This window comes from Myripristis murdjan, chromosome 20, assembly GCF_902150065.1.
Source record: "Myripristis murdjan chromosome 20, fMyrMur1.1, whole genome shotgun sequence".
Taxonomy (NCBI): domain Eukaryota; kingdom Metazoa; phylum Chordata; class Actinopteri; order Holocentriformes; family Holocentridae; genus Myripristis; species Myripristis murdjan.
Window position 1 is genome coordinate 9,936,321 of NC_043999.1, and position 25,978 is coordinate 9,962,298.

The following is a 25,978-nucleotide window of genomic DNA, read 5'->3' on the forward strand; positions in this document are numbered from 1 at the left end:
AAAATGAGAATATTAGCAGTGAAATTGTCAAAGCGGTTGTGAATTTTTAGCAACAAAAAAAAAAAAGAATTTCCAAAATAGGTTGTATGCATGAAATTGTAAAAAAAAAAAAAAAAAAAAGTGACACTTAAAAAAAAAAAATTTGTTTCAAGATCTAAAACCTAACAAGTCCTATGTATTTGGGGAAAAAAATGCAAATGAAAACTGGTGTATTTGGCGCTGAAGTATGGCCTGACACAGAAAAAGCAACTCTTTACAAATGAGGCCTGGTGCCAATGGGAAAAACAAAGCCAAATCACAGTCACCAAACCATACACAGCCATTGATAAAACCATATATTTACAATACATTTTTCTGCAACCTTCCATAAAAGCAACACTAGGCCTTTTGTCTTGCCATTGTGCTGGAGTATGCGTGTGTATGTCTCTGTATGCGTGTCTGCGAGTGTGTGTGTTGCACTGCTCGGCCTCTTCCCATCTGGAAGGAGGTGTTGAGATAAGACCGTGGTCTTTATGCTAAGCAACACGCCGCTCCTCTATGCCCAGATTGGGCGCTCTGACAACAGTTTATGTAAATAACGAAACAACACAGCGCACATCTAAAAACACCCTCTCCCAGCCAAAGGCACAGGACAGCAAGCGGGAAGCACAAGAGATGGCTGGTTTAGGGAACAGGCTGTGTGAAATTGGTGAGAATCTCGGGTTCCCACAGTAAATAAAACGTAAAATTAAGAGGATCGCGAGGCACTCTGGGGGCAGCGAGTAGTATTTCTGGATGCACTCTGTTTGAGAGCGCCACGTTGCACTCTTGAGATAAACTGATGCTTCTGACGATAGACGGCGGAGCCTGAAAATCAATTAAGTCCTTGTTGTTGCTGTTAACTATCACTTGAGACCCGAGCGGAGGGTGCTGATGCTGCGCTGCGCTGACAGAGACGCGCTGCGGCTCTCCCGTGGCACCTCTGGAATACCTCGCGGTCAGGCCCGGCCCGCAGCTGAACAAACACACTCCTGGATGAAAAACCCGCAACCGGCAGGAAACACACCCCCACAGCCCCCACTGGCCCTCGGCCTCAACGCAGAATATACAAGTCTGTGATCAAATTCATGCATGAGTTTTCATTTTTCTTTCAAATGAGCTCCAACCTGAGAATTTTGACCCCTTTTGACCTTTGATTGCAGATTTTTATATTTCTCTGAATTGGCCTGTTGAAATGTTCTTTGTGTAGGTGTCACATTGCATTAAAAGCTCTATACACACATTTGAGGATGGGGAAAAAAAAAGCTTTTTAAGGAATTTTTGTTTGGGTGATGGGGCCACAATCCATGTAGAGAGCAGATGAAGGGTTAGAAATTTGATTTAATAAATTCTTTCACTTCATTTTATTTTGATTGTGACAATATGTGAAGACATTCTCTCACATGCTGCTGCAAAAAGAAAACTTTTTCTCTCTGGGATAGATTTTATGTTTTCGATACGGTGGCTATAATCCAGAGTTATTCCGCAGTCTTCATGCAATCAAATACTTCTTTTTGGAGAATGAAAACAAAAAGGCAGAGATTATGGCTTTCCTTTTGATTTGAGGCCAACTTTCCAAACTCTTAAGCTGACTCTGATCATTTCATCTAATTCTTCGGCAAATCCACACACTACAACAGCAGTAACTCCGCAAACGGGTTGCGAGTCAATTGCTTATCCCATAAGAATGTTTTGTTGTTTTAGTGGCCCCATTCACAGCACGAGGGCCTGGGACTCCAGAGTAAACTCTGATGTTGATAATTGACTTGTGACGAATACCTCTGTTTGTTCGGCGCGGTCTCCGGGTGACCGAGAGCCGGCGCTGAGCCGCATGAGAGGGCTGTTTTGTTTTGGTGTGTACCGTGGTCAGGCAATAAAGCTGGAATGAAAGGAGCGGTCTCTTCTCTTGGCCCCGGCCTCCCCCCATACTCCCATTAAGCCAGTTCCACACAATGGTGGTGGCAGAGGGGACCAGAGCTCCCATGGAGAGCCTGCTCTTCACTAGTCAATGTGTTTATTTAAGCAGGAAGCATCCTCTCTACAGCAGGAAGGGCCCTCTGCCTTCAGTGAGACTGCAGGTCAGCTGTTTCCAGAGCAGACACCAGAGGAAAAACACTTGCTTCAGGGCAAAAAAAAAAAAAAAATAACCTGCTTCTGCCAGTGCTGGATCAGTGCAGGTCACCGATGCTCTTATACAAACTCCAAAGCAGTCGGTCAGAAGGTTGGTCGTCGACTCAAACTGTTTCAGATTCACGTTTCAGTCATGTAAAATCCTGCTCCTTTATGTGAATATAGGACTTCCTCAGTAAACCGAGCGCCCACAAGAAGCGACCCCCGCCCCTCACCCCTCTCCCCAACCCTGAGGCTTTAATATTGAATGGCATATTGGTACCTTCCCCACAAGAATTCATAAACTAAACGATTAGCCTCTGTCTGTAATTGCGCTCTCCCCTGCCTAATAGGGGAGGTGAGGTAAAGAGGAAGGGAAAAAAAAAAAAAAACAAAGGACAGTTAATTTGTGATTTCCTCTGCTCATTTGAAGGCAAATTAAGTGTCAAACAGCTAATACAGAGCATATTTCATTTTATGAGCTTTTAATTTAATTCCACCGCCTCATATCGCTGGAGCCCGTTAGCTGCACTGCTAACACCCCACTCCTCATCTAAAACAAGGGGCCATAAATAAACATGTTTCAATTAGGCCCTTCATGGTAATAGGATATGATCCTGTTCATTTGCCACATATGGATGGTGGATGTGTCGCTGTGGCGCGAAGGAAACGAGTCGCTGAGCGTTCTTGGTGTTTTTCTCCGGCCACCGATGCCCAGTGGTGGCTGGTTTGTGTGCGTGGCGGGGGAAGCTGGCTGGATTGATGGGACTGCCGCAGGGCCAACCCAACTGTAATTACAGGCCGTAATGAGAGGCTGCATGGGGAAGTACGGCAATAATAGTCCCTGTGTACTTAGGCATATCTTTGAGAAGGCTAATAACGATTAATTCTGCTCACTGAGGAGAACTTGTCCTAAAACAATTCAATATTTCTCCATAAGCCGCCTCCTGTCCTCCATTCCCTCAAGCTATGGCTATGCGTTGTTCAGGCTGCCTACAAGCAACGCTACCGAGGTGGACTGCTTCACTTACAACCCTACGAGGGGTTTTTGGCTGCAGCTTTCCACTAGTGAAGTTTGAACACTTCTAAAAACAAAAACAACACAACAACAACAACAAAAAAATCTTCCCATAATGTCCAATATGATGAACATTTGTGGTAACAATGGTAAGACAATGCAGGTGCAAAACAGGCTCAGCTTTTCACACAGGCCTTTCATAAGATAATCAAGTGTTTTTCAAACAAAAGAATAGTTTTAATCTTTTGCTAATTTTACAGTTGTATTACGTGGCCCAGTCATTGAAAGTGACACACTAATATTTTAACAGTTAGCCAATAAAAATAATATTGAACCGATGCAGATATTGCGCCTTAACCTCATCAGCTCTGCTGCCGCCATCTGTGGATCCGTCTTTGGTGCGTGACCAAGCTCGGCCCAAATCCACCAAAATCATTTTCAACTGTAGCAGAGATCCAAGGGTTTCCAAACATACCGAACAGGTCCGGCTAAAATTATGAATAAACGTGTGAGAAATGACGGACAAGACAAACAATGGAATTTTGGGTTTGAATATTTCACTCATTTCACTCAGCTCAGGGGGTTTAAAGCTGACATTGATAGTCTTCTGAAATGATTCTGGGATCGGTCATTCACTCTAATTTACTATCAGGTGGTTGGAATTTAATGCTGTTTTTTTTTTTTTTTTTTAAGCAGACAACATGGCTGTTCTCTGCACAAAAAGACTCAAAAGTAGTTTGAGATTTTGAGATCACCTGTGCATCAGTTCCACCGAGTCCACCAGACGACGGTGAGCTCGCAGACTCGATTTAAACAAGGCCAGGTACCAAACAGCTGTCTAATAATAATGACAAATAGTTTCCCTCAGCCCAGCGTGTCATATTAAACAGCTCTATGCTTAATGGCTTGGATAAACAGGCCATAAGTAGCGTGGCAGAGCAAGGCCCGTGTCTCCAATGACAGCAAACCGAGCGCACAGATAACTCCTGTCCGGACTGAGTGACTGAAGACTGAGACACTGGCGCTGTGTAACTTCTCCCCCCCCACCCCACCCCCACACACCCCTTAATTCAATTCACTGGCTTTGCGTTGTCCCTCCACCCTCTCCTCATTTCTCTCCTCCTCCTCCCCCCCTCCCCGACCTGCGCTCCAGATCTTACCAAAGCGCTCCTGACGGATAACAAGCCAGGCTGTTTGTTCGAGCCTGTGTTGCCGGCGCGTGTTCGCCCCATTATCTCCGCATAAGCTAAATGCTAAATTATATTTGCCATTTTGTTTGCTGTGACACGGGACATCAATCACCTCCCTTTTTTATTTCCTTGCCTCTCTCTCTCTCTCTCTCTTTCCTCTGCAGCCGCCGAGCAGGAGACGAGGGTTGAGAGGTGGGGTGGGCCAGAGGAGGAGGACGGGAGGGGTGTGTGGGGTGGGGGGGGGGCATAAAAAATTCATTACGCTTAGTGGCACATCGGCAAGGGAGAGATATGACTCCTGAGGAGGAGAAGGGGGGAGTTGATAATGATGAAGAATATCAAACATAATGCGGCCCAAGTAGCTGCCCCATCCAATTTGTCCCCATCGCGCGCTGATCGCTTCCTTCGTGTCTGCGGGTGAGAAACTAGCGCGGCAAGGACAACGAAGCATCTCCTCGCGCCGGAGTCACCGTTCGAGCTCAAAGAATACAAATGATGCAGAGGAGAGAGGAAGCGACAGAAGGAGTGAAAGACAAAGGTGCGAGCAAAGTGAGGAAAAAGTCCTGAGTAATTTTTTTTTTTTTTAGCCGTGTGCATGTTTGTGTGTGTGCGTGTGTGTGTGTGGTTGAATGAATACACCCTTAAAGAGGGCTTTTAATCTGCCTGCTGACCTGGCCAAAGCTCCGGGGAAATAGGACACCACTGTTTAAGAATTCCTCGGCTTAATATACTTACACTCCTCTCTCACAAGGCGTGACACCATGTTTTTACCCACGTTGCTGCTGATAGCTGGTGCATGCGTGTTAACGGCCAGGGTGGGACGGTTAGCTGTATACAGTTCATGTGTCAGGTGGAAATCTGCGTGTGAGTGCATGTGTGTGTGTGTGTGTCAGAAAGGTGTAGATGTCAGGGGAAGCTTGCTTCCTTCTCTTGACAGGGCTTGATCACTGCTCTTATGAGGATCGCACGCTCCCAGGCTCCCCTCGCCCTGCTCTCATTTCCATGCTTCTGACACATGTTCATTTGCGTGTCTCTGACGTGCGGATCATGTTCCGTGCAGACAGGGCCGTGGCCTTTGATCTGAAAGGCAAGGAGGCACCCTGCACCCCCCCGCCCCTCAGCCCCGCGAGGAGGATGCTCCACGCCCACCGGCAGAAGTTCACCAGCCTGATTCATATCGCCATTAACAGTGGGAGCTCCCATCAAAGCCCATGATGCAACTGAACCGAGTGTGTTCTCAGACGTGATCAGCAAAATACCTGTCTGTGTCTGTGGGTGAGTGTGTGTGTGTGTGTGTGTGTGTGTGTTGAGACTCACACATGAAGCGGGGGCACCGGGGAAGGTTCGTAGATGTAGCGTCCCTGGGCATGTCGATCATCGATGGGCACCGGGGGATGGAACGTGGGGAAGAACTGTGGCGGAGCTGCGTTGAGAAAAAGAGAGACAGGAAAGAAACATTAGACGGCATTCGTGACTGATATCTTGTGTTTTCTTGACTTTTTTTTTTGGTACAACCACTTTCCATGTGAATTCATTCCTGTGTGATCTCGCTCCTCAGCTGGTCTAAATAGCAGCTGTAATGAAAGGCAGTGGTTGATGGCTATCTTTCAGCAGACCCGCCCAAATGAGGCCTCATTAACTTGCACTGAACTAGAAGCTTGCTCCGCTCCAAAACACTCACTGAAGAAGTCTTCTTAAATGGCTCAGGGCTGATAGCACTCAAAATAAACCGTGATAAATAACTGTAAGGGAAGGAGCCAAATAGCATTTTTCTCGCCGCACCGAGCATAATATGGTTTTGTGCGAAAGGATAACATTAAAGAACAAGCTCTGAAACATACAAAATTAGAACAAAAAATGTAGTTGTTTCAGGCGTTTGAGTGTTTCGTCATAACGGTTACTGCCAGAAACAGTTGGGAGGCTTCTTTTTTTTTTATTTCTCCACATAAAACATTACAACATTTGCATAACATCAGCTTCTAAGCCTTTTTTTACCCCTGAAAGGAAAACTGCTGTGCTCCCACCAGGCTGGATTCACATATTTATGCTCTTATCCTCTAACCTTAACTGCACTCCACACCCTGAGGAGTAACTTCCATCAAACTACGGCTGGAATTCGGTTTCGTAACTGAGCTCCCTGTGACAAGCTGCAACACGGGCAATCCACGAGGGTGAGTTTTGCTCCGGCGTTAACTACCTGCGGGTTGGGTTGTGAAGTTGAAATAAGTTAAAACTTGCACAGACCTACAGACACACAGCATAAAGACACATATAGCGATGCAAGTGCACATACACACCTTAATTCTCACACAACACCTGAGAGAAACAAAAAAAAACAAAAAAAAAAACACTTGTCAACGAGAATGAACATACACACACACACAATCCTGCACATCACATAACGGCAGCGATGCAACATTTCGGGCAACTTTGATGGGCATGTCATCGACCTGAGAGCTAGTGCAGAATAAAAGACAGTTCAAAATGAAAAATATAGACCCATACAGCAGCAGGGTACCCAAAAATGTTATATATGTCGGTCTGAGTTGGTCTTTATGAGGTGTGTGTGATTAAGCTTACTCAAATGAGGCTTGGCTTAATCAAACACACCTGACAGAGACCAACAGGACTATAATCCTGTGGTGCAGATCTATACATTTCACTTTCAATCCATTTTATTTGCGTAGGAGCATCTCGTTGCAAGGGAACATGTTGCACTTTGCTGCCTGTTGCGCTGCCCAGCTACACGGCCAAAACAATTACCTTGCATATCAACAGCCTGGGGCGCTGCCATGTGTTAATATTTGCATACCTGCAGACAACAAGTCCCTGCCTATGAGCAGATACGTGATGCGCCCAGCTGTGAGGATGAAACATGTGGCATTGTGTGCCAAGGTTTGCTGCGCCACTGGGTCTGGAATGCTCATCACTCACTCCCTTATTTTTATCGCTACCAGTGTGGCCAAGGCCAGGAACGGCAACAATCAAGAGAGAATCAGTTCAGGTGGTTTGTTTTGTTTTTTTTTTTCCTACAGTATTGGCCTTCAAATCTTAGGTGTGTCAGTAGCTGGGTTTCCATCCACCTACTTTTATTCGCATTTTCAGAAATTGCGGGGAAAAAAAAAAACTTGGATGGAAACGCCAGAAATTCGAAAAACGGCCGAAAATTCGCAAAAAAGTTTTTACGCTTGGAGGGGGTGGATTTCTCAGCGCATCGATAAAAGAAAATGCGACTTTTTGCTGTGGAAACAGGATTTGCGAATAAACGATGACTGGACCGGATACCACGTCACACTTCTACGCTACAGTATTATTATTATTATTATTATTATTATTATTATTATTATTATTATTATTATTAGTCTCTTAGACTTCTCCCAAGAGCCGACAAGTTCAACAGGAATCTGTCCATGATCAGCTGTTGAGTGTCAGCTGAGTGTTTGTTGTTGTTCAGTGGACACACAGACGCTATCTTATGACATCATCTCACGGCGCACTCGCCTCTCAATAATCGCAAAACAAAACTAATGGAAACAGGCATAAATTCGCATTTTCTTTTGCGCATTTTGACAAAATTCGCTCAAAAATTTCGATATATTTGGATGGAAACCGACCTACTTTCACTGCAATCACTGCCTTTAATTTCTGTCTTGATGGTTATTATCCTTTCTAGAAGTCACCTTGAGTCATTACTCCCCACGGGCAAATTAGAGTATCCCCCCACAACAATCCAGCATATGTAAAGGAAGTTTAATAACTTCAGGAAATACCCTTGCATAACTTTTTTTGAAACCATTCAAGAGATTTCATCTTGTTTTCACAACAGCAGAGATAAGTGGTAAAAGCCTCCCTCCTGCATACAGCTCTGGCAATGTATCTGACCCCTCTGTCTCTGTCTGTTTGATAGCTTCCTCTTGATGACTCAGTTTTGGCCCGGCTCACCTCGCCTGATTCCAGAGCTGCTGAGGGAGGGAGGAAGGCAGATGGGATACGAGAGCAGAATTTGCTATCAGTTTTGTTTACCCTCCGTAGCTCCGCTCCTGGGCAGTCGACCCTGGGCTGTCAGAGTCTGGAATGAACTGTCAGATTTGCTAGAGTCTATATCCTGTGTGATAGCTCTGTGTAAATATAGGCTTAATGGTAATTATTTTGTATCAGCGATGGGCATCGACGTGCCGTGGAGGACTGAGAGCACGCAGGTTTGATTCCACTGGGTAGTTCCTCCTCCCTGGTTGAAGGTGGGTTAATCAGTGAAAGAAACCGGTGGTTGAAATGAAAACCTGTAGATCCTCAGCCCACCATAGCACATAACTATACATCGCTGTTTTCTCGACCTGCATTTCCACCAGCTTGAACGAACAGCATCACAGTTATGGATGTGGATGTTCTCTAGGGAGGCATCCAGTTGTGCTTTTGTTGTGTTTTTTTTCTTGAGATCCCTGTACCCCCTTTTTTAATTTCTTTAACCTGTTGTTCCTCACAATCGAAGATCAGGGGAGGGACTGTGGATCGGGCTCTGACCATTTGTCAATCTGTCCATCATGCATGATTTATGAGCCGCTGGTGTCCTGTTTTGGACAAAACTTGGAGGAATGATGGATTTTGACACTGGGGTCCAGCGTTTTGAATTTAAACCTGATTGGGCCACCGCAGCACCACCACCAGGCCAAAAAGTCCCTGAGCTTTAAGCAGTAACGTCTCATATATTGCACATGGTGAACTGCAGGCTATGGCACGAAGAATTAGGTGCAAAATGAGATAACTTGCATGTTAAAATGTGAAAATGACCATAAAACACTCACGAGTGTTGCTGATTTACTTGATTTACAGTTACTCCACTGTTACCATCACGGCTGCTGAGATTTCAAGATGAAGATAGCCAAGCCAGTCCAGCCAGTTTGATTTCTTCTGGGTAAATCTCCTTCCTCCTCTCGGCAACAGGAACACACACATAGCCAGGCTGATGTCAGCTTCGTGTAGCAGCAAGTCCGATGTTAGAAGGTAACACACACGTTTCAAGCTGTCGAAGGCCCAAACTTGTTCCCTCCGTCTAGAGTAATATTTTCATAGTAAACTAACCACATTTATAGGGCGAACTACATGCAATCAAGCCCCAAACAAACAAAAAGCCTCATAGGTCACACTTGTAGCTGAGGCTGCCATTTCACTGTTTCCATCCTATTAACACATTTTTTCATTACTTTTTTAAACTTTACTTACCTATTAGAACATACACTAGGCTGTGTGTGTGTGTGTGTGTGTGTGTGCACGACTGGTGTGTTCACAGTTTCTACTCATGACACCCTAGTGGTCAAATTTGAATGCTGCACCTTTTTCAACAAGATGGAGTCGGTCTGTCTCTTACATCAAAAGAATTACAAAGCAACTCTGACCAAAGGTGGGCGATATAATGGTCACTGTTGACGTGTTTATTAGTTGGTCCGCGGTTTGAATACTACCAGCTCTCCGTTGCTTAGCCCCTTTTCCTTGTACAATCTTCAAATGAATATGCATCAGTGTGTGCACCAGTAAAGCGTTGACCACTGCCTAATGTTCTGTTGTGGGACTTACATTACCCCGCCTTGTGGCCCCTAATATCACCACTTCCTTGGTTCCAGACCTGTTTGCAAGGCCATCAAAATCGGCCCTGGAGCCAATTTTCCTGGCCAAGTGCTAGCATTTGTGCTGTCGAAATGCTCAGAACGGTTTGCAATTTGGCGCTGGCTCCGGAAAGGGGCTACATGATCCCTCCTCACATTGGATTGGAGGAACCCCATTCAAACCTCAGTGCTGCTAGGCAGGCAGGGGAGAGGGAGTGGGGATACAATGGAGATTTAACTGTAGGAACCCACCATTCCTTCTGGAGTTAACACACACACACACACACACGCACGCTCTCACATTCCCGTTGCCACGTTGGATTACCCAGGTCTCCTCCCTGTTTATGTCTCTTGAGCTCCTCAGTCAGCACAGCCCTGTGCCTTGCCTAGCCCTGTTTCCTCACTCCTTCATCAGTCCCCCTCTCCCTCCTCCCCTCTCAGTTTGGCCCGTGACTTCTCAGCATGGCAAACCATTCTGCCGAGGTTTATTTGAATCCGACTCAGAAGTTTACTTTACCAGGGCCCTATCTAAATAGAGCCTGCCACCTCTTTTACACCAGTGCGGCTCTCCATTAGCAAGGCAAACAGCCCTGTGTCACTAGAGGGAATGTATACAGTCGCAAAGAACAGAGGGAGAGAGCGAGAGGGGGAGAGACTCCATCCTGCAATCCATCTCCAGTGTTTCCTGTAGGGAGTCCTTACTGTTTACTCGAGGAGTAAATTGCCCCAGCTCTTCTGGATATTCAGGGGTATTCTCATCCTCTAATACAGAATACAGCTGGAGGGTGTATAGGAAGCCAATACATACACCATGACTTTTACACTCCCTCTGTGGCTGCCACAGAATGGCAGTTCCAGCATTCCTAAAGAAAGTGTAATCACGATGGTTTTGCCCCTGTTGCATATGGTAAACCACCACTGGCAAAATGAAAGGGATTAGACAAATCATTTCAATACTAAATAGAAATACTTCACCAAACGCTGAATAACAAAATTTGCAAATGCTCCATATGAAACCGTTTTGGCATGCAACTTCGGTTTGAAATATGTCAACGGGTGATATTTTCTCATAGCTCTCTGCCAGTTCATCAGCACTTCAAAAGTCTTCTGAAATATTTTAATGACCCCCGTGTAACTTTTCAGAGCAGCTGTATTAATTTTTGGCTTCATTTTTTTTTTCTTTTTTTTATCCTTTTAGGAGAAGGGATAGAAGTCATTAAGACATGATTACAAATGGGTCTTAATGAAAGAGCAATTAGAGGCAAACTTTGACCGGGCTCATTAATTCTAATTCAACACAAACACACCGTGCTCAGGACCAAAAAGCCAGCTTCCCCTTCATTAAAAAAGAGGATGGTAATTGCCTTGTCCTTTATTGGACACTTGAATAATTTCAAAGGAGGGGGAGGACAAGGGGAGGATAAAGCCTAAAGCACATCATTTACAAAATCCTTATTGGTTAATCTCTTTTCATAATTTAAGTTCCACCACAGAGGATCTTCAGTGTACTTGGGAGAGTGTTTCATATGTGCCATACTTCAGGAGAATTTGCGCTGTCACTAACAATTGTGATTTGAGTTTTGATAATGCACAAACAATTTCTACTCTTTCACTTGTATTGTCAACTCAGCATCGTGAGTTTATTGCCTTGACGGCTAGACCTGAGCTCTTCCTCTCCTCCGGTGAAGGTTCACTGACTCCGCTCTAACAGTGTGTCATCTGCAGCCGGGGATGAACAGTCTTCCATAAACACTGCGCTTCTCGTCGATGCTCGACTGCAATGGCACAAAGAGCCAGTGACAGATTGTCATAAGCGACTAAGGCGGAGTGAGAAAAGGGCTGCTGGGGCCTGCTCCAGAGGTTTGTGAATTGCTAATGTGGAACATATGAAGCCTGTGCCGGGGCTGCGACTGCCAGATTTCATTACGCCACCTCTCTCCTCGCTCATGATCTCACTGCACAGGCACGCTCGTCTGCAGCAAGGCCCAGAGCCACACCATGACTGAGGGGAGAGCAGCACTCCGCCGAGTGTGTGAAAGATGCTCAAGACTCTCTAAGTTTGTGTTTGTGTGTGTGTATATGAGAGTATTACTCCTTCCTCTGAGCGAATACATGCAAGACTGCACTCTTTGAATTCTGGTTTGCAAGACTCTGAAAACATACATGAAAGTTATGTACAACATCAAAGAAAAAATCCACACTAAAAAACCTTTTTGCTGTGTTTATAACTGGCCAAACAAAGATTATGCTACTTCACGTCAAGATATTTCCATAGCAGGTACAGTAGAGTCTGATAAAAGCAAAAACATCCTGCTTTTTAAAACATAAACAGCAGAAATCAGGTTCTGGTGGTTCACAATTAAAATCAGGGACTTCTTTCTTCTGCATCAACATTCAACAATCACACAGGGAGAAATTCATCGTAGAAGAGGCAGATACCGATTTCTCCACAGAGGGGTGCTTCAACAGATGAAGACATGCTACATTTTGAGTAAGGGGTGCAGCTGCGATCAGAGATGCACCCTAATGTACACAAACTATTTGGCTATGTGCCCACATGGCCACTTTTGATTGAGTGAAGCAAGTTCATGTCCTTTCTCTGGGGGATGTCGAAAGTCAAGCCAGGAAAAAAAGGAAATCACTATCTGAAGTAGAAGCAGACAACACGGGTTGAGGGAAAGTGGGTGCACCAATAAAGTAAAGTAGATACGTGCAGAACAACAGCGGGGTATATCCCAGAAACGACCCGAGTTTGGCTTGACGGTGGGGTCACCAAAATCAATGATGTTCGACTTCTAGGGGTCCTAAAGCAAATTTGAAAAGATTCAAATAAAAATTACTGGAGCTAGTGTGCTCACATATTGAAAGTTTGGCTCGATGGTAGTGCTAGAGAAAAGGTCACGGGGTGACCAAAATCAATAGGATTCTCCCTCTAGGAGTGGAATAAACATTATTTGAGTTATCATGTTCACAGCCAGGACCTGTGGTGGTAGATGCAGTGACAGGGAACGAGGGCAACTACAATGACAACTATAGTTTAAGTGCAAGAAAAACTTTGCAAGTAAAAAAATGAGTCATTTAATCCATGCAAAAGATGGAAAGACGACCCCCCATTCCATATCATTGTCCATCATGATGTTTCAGTCTGGACACTGTCATATGCCAATTCTGTAGGCATCGCCTTACCGTAATATGCATTACGGTAATGAGTTGGTGTGTTTGACCCTAGACAGAACCCACTTGAAACACCTTCCCATCAGTGTAGCAAACAATGTGACACTGATCCTCCCCCCATTGTCTGGCTGGCAGGAGATGGAGCCACAGCTGCTCACCTGTGTCTGTTTGGTTGAGCGGCTCACTTGAGCGGAGCAACATGCAGGCTCTAAAAAAAAAAACGGCGAGGTTCGGAAGGCTGGCTCTCATGTGGAGGCAAATTGCACCTCTAATCAATCCCTTCACACCCCATCTCTCATGATGTTTGCTTACACTGAGACCTCAAGCTGTTTGGACATGTAAATAACACTTTCGGCGACTGTTTAGCTAAGCTCAGTGGGAGTTGCTGTTGACTTTTGGAGCGCTTTGCTTAATTATGGGTCCCAGATTGTTTCAGGTCTAATGGCCTAATTACCGCTGTATAAATTAGCCTAATGTTCTTGCTGTGCCGAGCTTTCTCTACTGTACGAGGTGCTTGGGCACCAGAACAGAGAAGGAGTAAGATAAAAACCAAGCCTTTACTCAGCAAAGATCAACAGTAAGAGAAGCAGAAGTGAGCAGAGAGGTTAAATAACAGAAGAATGTTAAGTGTTCGGCTTGCCAGTCTCTGCCATTCATCATATGCACAAGGCTGGCAGATCACACTTTGCCCTTCCTCTGCAAATCAATAGATTTTTTTCTCTCTCTTCCGCCGTTTTCTCCCTCGCCTCCTCTATCTCTTGTGCACTCTCAGATGCGCGCTTTGGTTTATGCAGGGTGAAGAAATCAACATGGTGAGAAAGAAGAGAAAGAGAAGAGAAGGGAAAATAAGTGCTAAAAAGAGAAACACAACCCTAGGCGCGATAATATACTCCACATTCCATTGCTACTTACTGTCAAGAGTAATTTGTTTGTCTAGACTGAACAAGTCAGTCAATGCCCGTCCTTATTCTTCATAGTTGTACATGTCTATACATATTGGCGTGTACACTGCAGCTGAATATTCAAGAAAATTACCTCGTTGTGCCAGTGAGTTTATTATAACTAGTATACTAAACAGATGATCTGATAAAGGGTTTGACTGTAGTTATTGCAATTCTTCCACCTTTTATGCAATAATTCTCCACCGAAATGTTCTCATGTGGGGATCCCGTGTGGAATGCATATACTTTTGCAGGCCACTGATCTGAAAACATTTAAGAAGCCCTGCTTTTAGCGACCGCGAATCAGGAAGCCAGAATGATGACGACGGAGATGTATGGTCCAAGCAGTTTGCGCTCACCTCCGTTACCCCCCCCCCCCCCCCCCCCCCCCCCCCCCCCCCCCCCCCCCGCCCCTCCCTTCCCTATAAGTCACACAAATATCTTAATGGAACTCCAGCATCTGCAAGACATTTACCAAGCTGAGTCAATCTTAACAAATTGCACGCCAGGGCAAGGACCCTCGCATTGCTACAGAGTGAGGCTAAGCACGCACCGCTCTTCCTGGGCCCCCAGCACCAACAGCCCCAGCAATGCCCCTTTTTTTTTTTTTTCTCCCCTCCCTTCCTCCCTGTATCCCTGTGTGGATCAGGGAGTGAAGGTTATTTCATGGGGCCTCTGTGGAGCGCCAATCTATCTCCTACATTTGGTGAATTTCTCCAGATTGGGATAAGCTGGGGAGCAGAACAAAGCGCTGTGCGTTGGCCCTCTCCCCTCGCTCCAGTACCCTCCACACCTCCACCCCCGACTCCAGCCTTTTCTCCCCCACCCAGCTGGGGAGAGATTTACACAGCAGTTTAGTAGCTGAAACACTGCACTACACCTCTCTCTCCCCCTCTCCTTCTCTTTATCTCTCTCATCTGTCTATCTCCTTCTCTCCAAACAGCGATACCTCTCAGAGAGAAGGGAGTTGATTTAAACCTCAGGTTAACTCACCAGGACTTCACTACATTTATTTGTTTCTGCTCCCTCTGTGTGATTTATGCCAGTCAAATAAAATGCTTTTTTAATGTCTGATCTTTATTGAGAGCTGTGTTTAAGTATTTAACATCACAGACTAAATGAAATTGGTCATTTTGTCCAGAAAATGCTCAAAATAGCACTTTAAAACATATTTTAAAAGCTCGTATCATAAAAATGGATGCAAAACAGAAATTAGTCTGATTTTACTGCGGCACATATATAACATATCAGCAACGCCAATATCAGGGACGCTGTCACAGCCATATCATGCAACTCCGTGACAGCCCTATGGTGCAGCTCCTCCCTGGGCCACCATGCGGGTGATATTGGGGCTGTATGTGGATGTGTGATAGTGACTGTGAGGCTAATACACCTGAATCAATTCAGGCTATCATATAATAACACAGGCTGGACACTGCAGGGGAAATAGGCACCGGACAGCATCTCAATTCTGACCCATGCTGTGAGGCGAGGGGGCACCGCAGGTCAATATCAGTAACCAAGACCACTCAAGTTAATGCAATTCTGATTACAAACTGACACCGTGTAGGAAACAGTGGTGGCATAAGTCATCTGGTTACAAACCCCCCTGCAGGATGAAGTTGTTATGGCTACTGTTCGACCAAATGGTCTCTTCCAAGGCTTGGTTTACTCTCTCCTGTGTTTCCCACTGAGCTAAGACAGACATTAGACAAAGTCTCAAGCCTCCAGAGGTACGTGGCCATTATTTGTGCTCGTCGAGGAAACAGTGTGTCACACAGCAAAGCCGAGAGGAAGCCCAGTGTCACAGCAATCAGACAAATGGCTGCTGGGTGTGCAGGGCCAGGACGGGGTCAACACTTCAGGACCAATTAGGTCTTATGAGCACAACATCTGGAACTCCCTATTTCTCTGTCTCGTTTCCCTTTTTCCAACCTTCCGCGTGTCTTTCACCTTACCCTCTCTTTCACCCTCTCTCTCACTCCAGGATCCTCTTCCTAATTCTTTCGGTTAATCCCGCTATCTCCTTCTCTCTTTTTCTTTGCCCCTCTCATTATTCAAAGCGCATCCTCCTGATCTCTCCCCTTTCCCTCCTCACAGCATCCCAAAACAAGGACAAAGTTGTAATCCATTTACTGCACCCCTGTCAACAGATTCCACCCAAATAATCCTAAAAGACTTACAACCCAGGCTCGGTACTATCAAGGGAACGAAGAGGGAGAATACACACGGGAAGAGGAGCGAGAGCAGTAGAGGAAGAGGAAAAGAGCAGAGAACATACAAGTGAGCGAAGGAGTGAGACAACAAACGATGGGAACTTGTGTCACAGTGATTTGAGTCTTTGTCACGCAGGTGGTGCCCAGGGGTTCCCTCAGCCTGGGCAGAGAGACAAACTGGGGCCCGTGTAAACCTTAAAGAGGATTAACCCTGCCGGAGCGCTTTAATGAGACCTGAAAGTGCTGGGCACCGGAGAGCCCCACTGATTGAGCCGGGCTCGAGTCGGCTCCCAACGGCACGCCGGCCCAGTGGCCCAGCAGCGCTGCAGCAGCCCCGTGGCCTACAGCCGCCCGCTCACACTGAGCCACATCAAAGCAGCCCATCTGGGAGAGCCCTGAGACGAGAGGAGGGGAGGAAAGGCAAGAGGGGGAGGTGGAGAGTGTGAGCAAAGGAGAGGTGGAGGAGGAGAGAGAGAGAGAGAGGTGGGGGTGGCTGGATGGAGGAATCCCTTATCTCCTCCTGAGAGGATGCTGCTCTGTGGTGCGAGATTGTCTGGAGCTGCCACCTGTCCCAGGCATCTTTGAAGGCAACACTAAAGCCTGTGATGGGCCTGACCTCCTTGAGCTCCCATTCTTTTATGTCTCTCTTCATTTTCTGCTTTGTTACACCCCCCCCCCCCTCCTCCCCCGTTTGCCTCTCCTTCTCCACGTACTCCGTCTCTGCTCTCTCTCTCTCTTTCTTAACCCTCTGTCTCACTTAGCCTCGGCCTCAGCTCTCTCCCTCTCTCTCTCGTCCCCTCTCTCCTCACTCCAAAGATAAGTGGAAGGGGGCAAGGATGAATACTCTTCACAAGGCTGGTAAAACATTTTAATTATGTCGCGTTCATCACCCTCTTCTTCATGTCGAACAATATATGCAAGCAACCCTCAAAAGAAGAGAAGAAGATAGGAGTTGTTGGCTGAAGGGATAAGGGTGCTTATATTTACCACTTTGTGGGAGCAATGCAAATACAAAAAGGAGCAATGAGATTTACTCAGTAAACAAATATATATATATATGGGGCATGAAATAACTCACAGCACACAGTGGTGATTATCATACTGGAGACTATAGGGTGACTTGAGGAGAAAAAAAAAAAAAAAAAAACCTCAAGATATTGCGGTTTTAACCAGAAGCCCCCATGAGCCTCGAGTATTGTTCCTCCTGTTTTTATAATATAGTTCTTAATGTTGTTGCTAGTGGTGTTTGTTGGGGTTGGTTCCCCTTACGGATGGAGAAGACGCAGCAAATCTTCGTTTTAAGCCTTAACCACTTCAGCACATCGTCATTGTTCCGACTTGCGTTGCCCCTGCGAGTCGACTGATTAACCATTCTCGTTTGAAAAGCGCACCAAAAAAAACACAGACAGATGTTACTCGAATGATACCAAGAAATGCTGAGTGTTCTTCTTTGAACATCTTAAGTCGTCTGAAAATTCTCTTTAATTCTTCTTAAGTCATTTCAAATTTAATCTTGTCATTGTAATTGGAGCTGCCATTGTTCCGAGATGCTCAATTCACACGCATCGGCTTTGTGGTTACCAGAGTACCACATGACCTTAAGACGGTACAAAAGTGCATTCTTGAAGCACTTCAAACTTTGCCTACCCCCTTTACATCATCAAGCGCTACAAAAGGACACATGCATGTGAGAATATGGCCTATTTTACGGCATGAGATTCCTCTAATAAGCTGTATAAAAGGGGATGATCTGATTATCCTTGGTGTGCTGGACTAAGGGGCCACAGGAGAGCGCAGGCCCATGTTGTTCTTTCTTGATGAAAGTGGGTGGATGGAAGGGATCCCTCTTCATTGCCTGCAGTGTGCCCCGGGCTTCTGTATGCCGGCACACCACTGGGGGACTACACCGTGCCGCCATGCTCAAAAAGCCAATATTGAAACGATCACAAAGACAAACACTTGCCCTTGAAACGGGCACGTGTCTCCCCAACCCCGTCTTTCTTCTGTAGTCCCGAGTTCTTTGGGGAAGAGCGCTTGAACCTGTATTGAAGCCTGTTCTCACAGCGCAGTACTGTCAAAACTAGGGGCGTGAAGCTTTGGCTTAAGAGCAATTAAATTCAATTCGCAATTCACGAGCCGGCGATTTTATTCAAGAACAATTTTTCATGCTGGAGCGATTCAATTTGACTTGAGTTTGTAAAACGCAACTCGAGTCGACTAAAATGTTACATCCATTAATAAAAGCATGCAATATTGTAAGACTATCCTTTTTCTTTGTGAATGAATGTGAATGTGAAATGTGAAAAAACAGACAATTGAAGTACAGAATTTTTGAACAAGTATTGTGAATGAATCAATTCATATTCTTTCATCTTGGTTAAGGACAAAATCAGAGCGATTGATTTCATTCTTTTAGCAGACTAATTCAGTTGAATCGGCAATAGTTATAATGAATGCATCAATGCAATGCACTGCAAAAACGCAAAATCTTACCAAGATTATTTGTCTTATTTCAAGTCAAAAATGTCTTATTTCTAGTCAAAATATCTCATTACACTTAAAATAAGACATGATCACCTCAGAAGTAAATTGTTTTTAGACAATTTTTACTTGTTTCAAGTGAAAATTCACTTGAAGTGAAAATTAGCTAGAAACAAGAAACAAATTTTGCCAATGAAACAAGCAAATTTTCACTTGAAACAAGAGACAACTGTCTAAAAACAAGTTACTTCTGAGGTGATCATGTCTTATTTTAAGTGTAATAGAGATATTTTGACTAGTAATAAGACATTTTTGACTTGAAATAAGACAAATAATCTCGGTAAGATTTTGAGTTTTTACAGTGTGGTTGAGTCGTTACACCCCTAGTAGAGACCAACTGCAGGAGAGCCTTCATATGACTTTTTCAGTGTGTTTTTTCCACACACCTCTTTATAGCTCCCTCTTGCTCTCTCTACATATCTTTCTTCCAAGGCTACAGCACATGGAGTGGTCCTACACGGTCCATATGTGTAACTCTCAATGAAAGAGCACCGTAATTAACTGCAGAAAGTCCGGGGCTATTGTTGTGCAGATCACGTTCAGTTCGGTGACAGCCAGCTCATTCAGTTCAGTGGTCAGCTGCATTTTGATATTGAGGCAGACAGATTGACGTCGGGGCAGTGGATGGCCACGCTACGGCCCAGTAGACCTGAGATCAGCTCTGCACAGCAGTCTGGAGTTTAACCCCTGTGGCTGGACACCCACCACCACCCACCACCCACCACCCCCACACCATAAACCCCGGGGCTGGTTCCCCACCACGGCTCAGTGTTCCCGCCAGCTTTCTGAGAATACAGGGCCAGTACGACCCGGGTAGTGGTCACCTCTGGCCAGGCTCAGAGAGAAGGGTTATTGTTATATATATATGAAGGAATCCTTCAGCCAAGAGATCCATACCTCCACTGCCTCAAGCTTAGCAGGCCAGGTTTTAGAGATAAGTCATGGACAACAAGGCTTTGGTCTGAGGATTAGACCCTGGCGGCCAGATCTGGGCTAGATTTTTAAAGGAGCACGACCAGAGACGACTGGATTCACAGGCAGACGCTGCAGCCAGGAGACACATTTTATGGGTAGCGACGCGCTGTATCACACAGACGGCTGCCAAACGGATGTCATTTAAGGAACAAAATATTTAGGCATTGTTTCCGAAGCTTAGCGATTTCACTCCCCTCTAGTCGCCTCCCTTTCACCAAAACGTCTTCTGATGTTTCAATGCAGTTTAGCACGCGCACGAAAGCCACTGAAGAGAATATGCATTAAGTCCCTCCACGGGATGTGTTTAGTCTGGCAAAGAAGGGCAAGTGTTTAAGAGAGAGACAAACACTTTAAAGAAGAGGATCTTTTGGACGAGGCAGGGACGTGTCGCCAGCAAGTGGGCTCGCTGTTGCTGGAGGACCACTGACCCGCTAATCGGCGCACAATGTAAACAGATGTTGGCGCTACGCATCCCATTCACACTTCCACACAATTAAGATCTTTAAAAAAAAAAAAAAAAAATGGTTTCTCTCTCATTAATCCTCGTCCCAATCCGTTCTCCTTATCCCGCAGCAAAGCCCCATGTATTAGTGTTGTGGTAAGAAGGATATGGACTCTTATCCAGTGTTTGCCCAAGAAAAGCAGCTAAGACTCAGGCATCACCACGATTTAGCTAATGCTAACAATAGGGGCAATGTTTCCTTAGTGCCTCCTCTTTTCTGTGCTGAAGTGGGTGTAAAAACCAGAGTAAACACAGTCTTAGGCCACAGACTTAAGAGGAGTGGGAGAGCACAAGGCTGGGTGAATAGCAGAGATTTGCCAGGAGCAGAGACCCCTGAAGATAAAACCTCCCTCTCTCCTTTATTCCCCTCTCGTCTCGTTGCTCAACTCCCACGCCTCCCAGAGCTTCGCCGCCACGTTAACGACCATCGGCCAGGTGTGGGGAGGCTGCAGGTGCCACTGCATTTAGGCACATTAAGCACTGACACACACTCGCGCCAAGAGTAATCGGATTTACCTGGCTGTCCGCTGCATGGTGTGGTGCACTGTGCAAGCACAGCACAAAGGCTCAGGTCCCCCTCTCCATCACACACACACACACACACACACACACACACATACACATACACACACACACCTGGGATGAATTTAGGAGGTGACAGAGCCCCCATAGAGAGGGACTGCCGCTGGGCGAGTAAGGCTGGCTGTGTGTGTGTGTGTGTGTGTTCACATGTGTGTAAGAGTGTGTATGAGTGTATGGGACCAGTAACCAGAACAGGAGTCATTGCCTTTTCACACCTTGTGGCTCAGTGGAGTGCCAGTGGAGCCACAGGCTTCTGGTTCAAAGCAGCGAAAGGAGGGGAAGAGGGGATTTTAGGGGGAACCCTTCCCTTCGCTCCGCTGACCCCCAGAGTGCTGGAGCACTGGGGATTGAGCGCCGGTCCTGGGTTCAGTCAGACAGAATGGGACCGGTGCCTTCAGGGACACCGCATGTCCTCAACACCTGGTGTCAGGAGAAGCTATTTTACCCAGAAAACACTCGTGTCTCAGATCATACGTCTTCCTGAGCTGAGTCAGGATCAGAGAACTGACAGAGAACCATCGGTGAAACCCCTGTAGAAGACAGCTACACTTTATATTATTTTGCCTTTACTGTTATGGTAGCCAATGCAATCTTAAAGGATTACTTTATCCATTATATCTACTGAAATTGTATAGAGGATTATCAATGCAATCTAAGCCATTTTCACCAATGTACTTGAAAGTAAGGACACTAGCTGGTGTGGATAATCCCAAACCAATCAAACCAAAACAAAGTACTTAGCTCATTGTCTTTGTATAGAAGTTAAAGAGAAAAAAAAAACATGTGGCTTGCATTTTTTCATTCAAAATTGACAGGCTTTGAAGGCTCACTGATCCCTTACTAGACATTGTAGCAGAGGTGGAAAGTCAAAAGCAGCAAGACAGTATTGCTCATGTTTCTGGGAACATGGATGCTACAATGTAACAGAGAAAAACCCCTGTGTGTGCCATGTACCTATGTCTCCCTCCCAGCACCCTCCCCTGCACTCCACTCTGCCTTGTATGATTGCAGTCTTACAGGCTCATAAAGTCCCCATGCAGAAAGAATGGAGCCTCCTGAGGCTCTGCGGCCCTTTTGACTTTTCCTGCTGCTTTTGAACTCTCCATTTGAGACTGTGACTTTTCCACATGACCCCAAGCCTCGCTGTGACCCCCCACCACCCCGGTTTCCCCCGGGGCTTCAGTGGTCTGGAACCTCCAGAGCTCCTTCACACCTACCCACACACACATATATAAAATGAGAAGTGGCAGTGTTGCTGAGCTGGGTCGGGGTGTAATGGCCAGTAATGTTCTGCCTGTAAGGGTCCTGTCCAAAGCGCCGCTGCCTGGTTTTAAGTAACCTTTCCCTTAAGGAGGCACCTTGGTGACTCTTAGGACTGGGAGGCATGGAGGCACCCAAGCAGAGGGGAGTGGTGGCTAATGAAGTGGCCGAATAAATAGAGTTACAGTACAGGGTTGGGGCCTCCTGGCCTTTTCATTACAGCCTCTGGATTAAAAGCACTCTGTCCCACTCTGTCTGCCCCAATTCAGAGCCAATTTAACCAAACTAAACAAGCCATCACATCAAATCCTTGTCTGCAGGGTAAGTCCAGGCTACAGTGGCCAGTGAATTAACCTCCTAATCAGCCTTTTACTCTCCAATCATCTATCTCCTGTTCTCTCTTTTCACATACACACACAGTTTCACTTTAGTCTGACTACAACTACTATCCACCTCACCTTTTCTCAAATTATCTTCAGTATATCAGATACAGCAGCTCTCCCTTCACTTCAGTCTCTGAGGCTTCGTCTCCATTGGCCTCTCTCTCTTTCTCTCTCTTTCTCCCTCATGCCTTTCTCTCACACAGTCTCCAAGTCCCAGAGAGAGAGAGAGAGAGAGTAGGGGGTGGTGAGGTTTGACTCGGCACTGCTTTGGGGCTTTGAAGTGTGTGTTGATGAGGGAAAGTGGAGTACTGTGCTCAGACAGGCCCCTAATGAGGGAATTAAGAAGCTATGCTGGCCGTTCCTCATACTAACTTCCCAGGCGCAAAACAAGAGAAGTGTGTGTGCGATGTGTGCATCAGCGTGTGTGAATGTGTAAAAAGAGAGAGCAGGCACAAGAGAGAGGCTAATCTGTCAGACTTAATCAAGCGTCTAGCAGTCCTTCCTCTCACCTACAGTAAAGAGAGAAACTTGGCCTCGGCGTTGGAGTGCTACAAGCATGTCCTTGAGCTTTCTAGCTCCTTTACTCTATGTTCCTCCCAAAAAACTATAGGCTACATCAAAGATTCACCTTCTAATTATCAATCGACAGTGTTTGCATGTAGACCCCACACTTTAACCAAGAAGGCGCCACACACACAGGACAAGCAAGAAGAAAAACACACTGCCAGACTGACCCACTGCCCTCTTCACCCCAGGAGGAATTAACCCTCCATCGAACACGGCTAACGGCGGCAGCTGATAGACTTACGATAGTGTGAGTCTAGGTAGCCGTTGCGGGGGTCCATGGCGAACAGCGTGCCTCGGTAGGGCAGGGCATGGTCAGCCAGGTGGGGCAGGGAGCCGTGCAGCTCTTTCTTCACCAGGGAGGGGCGCTCCTCCGTGGAGGTGGAGGGCTCCTCGCTCAGCTTCCTGTCGGGGGCGCCGGGCGTAGGGGCCTGAGAGCTGATGGCGTTGCGCCTCTCGCGGTGGTATGGCGTGCCCGAACTCTCATCCTCTGCAGAGGTAAAGGGAGACAGGGGGAGGGGGAGGAACAGATGTTACAGTTTTAGATGAGTAAAACAATGGACTGCAGAACTATTATGAACTGAGATCAGGATAGATATTGGGAGCAGGTGCGGTAAATGTGCACTAGCCCTGTGACCCCAAAACAGTGTTTCTGGCCTCCTCAGATCCCCTGGCTGCTGTTTTAACAGTTACATTGTTACGCTTTTCAAAATACAAGTCTTAAACAATGATCTTGATATAGTGGTAATGTTGCTTTCTCAGTGTCCACATAGCGTCTTGTTGTTGTCCGACTTATTATCACTTGCACAAGTTTGAAGGAGAATTAGGACGCTTTGTGTCCTTATTCTCTTTCCCACTTGCGCAAATGATGTTAGACTGGAGAACTGGACCTTGAAAAAGTTTAACACCTCTGTTAAAACAGCGGCCAGGGAATCTGTCGAGGCCAGCAGGACTCAAAAGCGATACATGCTTGCTTCCACATTAACGCGTACACATCCATTATGTGCACACACTCATACCACACACTCTGAACACACACACAGTATATCTGTATCTGTGCTTGTGTCTGTGTCCTCTTGATTGCTGCCCAAAAGTTGAATTGCCCCTCGAGGATTAATAAAGTTTATTGAATTGAACTGAACACATATTCTTTACACCTGTAGACCAGCTGAGCGAGTCGGGTCATGCAGCGTGCACTTGCAAGGAAGAGGAGCGGGAGATCAGCTCTGTACACCTGCAACCCACTGAGCATTATGGGTGTAAATCCAGCAGGGTCTGCCTCCTATGGAGCCAGATGTGGGGGTTCAGCGACAGACGGTGAAAAGCGAGCGGACACCTCAGACGAAACAATCCCAACTGCTTCGCTTTGCAGAGGGAAGGCACAAGGGAGCGTTTCCCAAAAGTCTGTTCTTAAGGTCAGCTCTGTCTGTTCTTTTTTTGTAAAGAAATGGATTCCCATGGAGGAGGCAACACAGGCTTTTCCCCTGCATTCCAAGCTGCCCATTAACCGGCCTCATGGGTTGTATCATCCCCACCCCCCCTTTCGTTCTCTCTCTTGCTCCTTCACTCTCTCTCTCTCTCTCTGTCTGTTCTCAAAGTAAATCTCTCTCTGTGTGTCTAAGGGCAAAATTAGGAGGAGATGGGGTCCCTGGAGAAAGCTCCCTGGCATGCTGGGGTAGAGGGGATAAATGTGGAGTTGAGTTCAAGGGCTGAGCTCCACCACAAAGACATGACCCCTGACCCATGGCCTGGCCTCTGATCTGACATGTATGGGGGTCAGCAAGCCCCCTGACCCGGTGTTAGTCCGAGCCGTGGTGCGATACTATACAGGCTCATTCAGAAACATCACAGAACACAACATATTCTCTGTCTGGGTATGGCACCCCTGGGTTTTAATGTCAATGCTCTCTTGTATGAGCGGAGCCATTGTGTATGGTGAGTGTATATGATTAAAAAAAGCTAAGGTATATCACTCTAATGCTACGTTCCAGTTTTATTTCACTTTTAGTTAATACTGATTCAATAAATGCTACCTGCTGATTCAGCCCTGAACATATAAAACACCATATCAAACACTCTTTTGTCCCTTTTCCACAGTCTGGTCTTGTCTCTAAGCCCAGATTCATTAGTTGCTGCCATGAGTGATCTTTACGGTTGAAACTAATGATCATTTTCATTGTTGGTTGATCTTTTTTTTTTCTTTTTTTTTTTTTTTTTTTTTTTTTTTTTTTGGTGGACTGATTAATTATTTAGCCTATAAAGTATGAGAGATAATGATAAATTCTTACGGGAAATTAGAACCCGATGTGAAGTCTTCAAATTGCTTCCTAAGTTTTACCAGCAGCCAAACAAAAGTATTAATGTTATGATGTAAACAGTGGAAAGTCGGCAAATCGTAACATCTTTGTGATCTTAATGAAACTGCAAGCAGCAAATAAAATATTTGGGATTTGTATTTCAGAAATCACTAAAACGGTGAAATTATGATTGATTTACCTCTATCGATTAACTGAACGGATTAATCGTCTAATCAGCTCAACGCTAGTGGTCTCCAAGATCAGCCCCGGTTATGATTTCACCATGGAGGGTGCTGATGATCAGTCCACCCTATTGCTCGAGCCCGGGTTAAGATCCTGGAAAACTGCCTCTGTGCTGGCGCCAGAGGTTTTGCAGTATTAGCAGCCTAGCTGGGTAAGGCTCCCCCACTATGCACTGCAGCCCAACAGCATCCAATTGCCAATTAGGAACAGAGGAGAGGGCCAGATTAAAGAGTACTACCTGAAGCACTGAAGAGGGTAGTGCTGTACCACTTCACAGAAGACGAGAACCAGCCATGGAGGGAGAGATAAAGAGAGAGAATGAAGCAGAGAGAGAATGAGATGGAGAGGCCGAGAGAAAGAGAGGA

The 25,978-nt window shown here is 45.9% G+C and overlaps 1 protein-coding gene across 1 annotated transcript in view; it reads right to left on the reverse strand.

The window, feature by feature from the left end:
• Positions 1-25,978, reverse strand: part of gli3 (GLI family zinc finger 3) — a 105,542-nt gene that overhangs the window by 44,341 nt on the left and 35,223 nt on the right. The window contains exons 3-4 of the mRNA XM_030079695.1: positions 23,318-23,563; positions 5,653-5,758 (exon numbers count right to left, since the gene is read on the reverse strand). Coding sequence (XP_029935555.1) covers positions 5,653-5,758; positions 23,318-23,563 — 352 coding nt within the window. The remainder of the gene's footprint in view (positions 1-5,652; positions 5,759-23,317; positions 23,564-25,978) is intronic.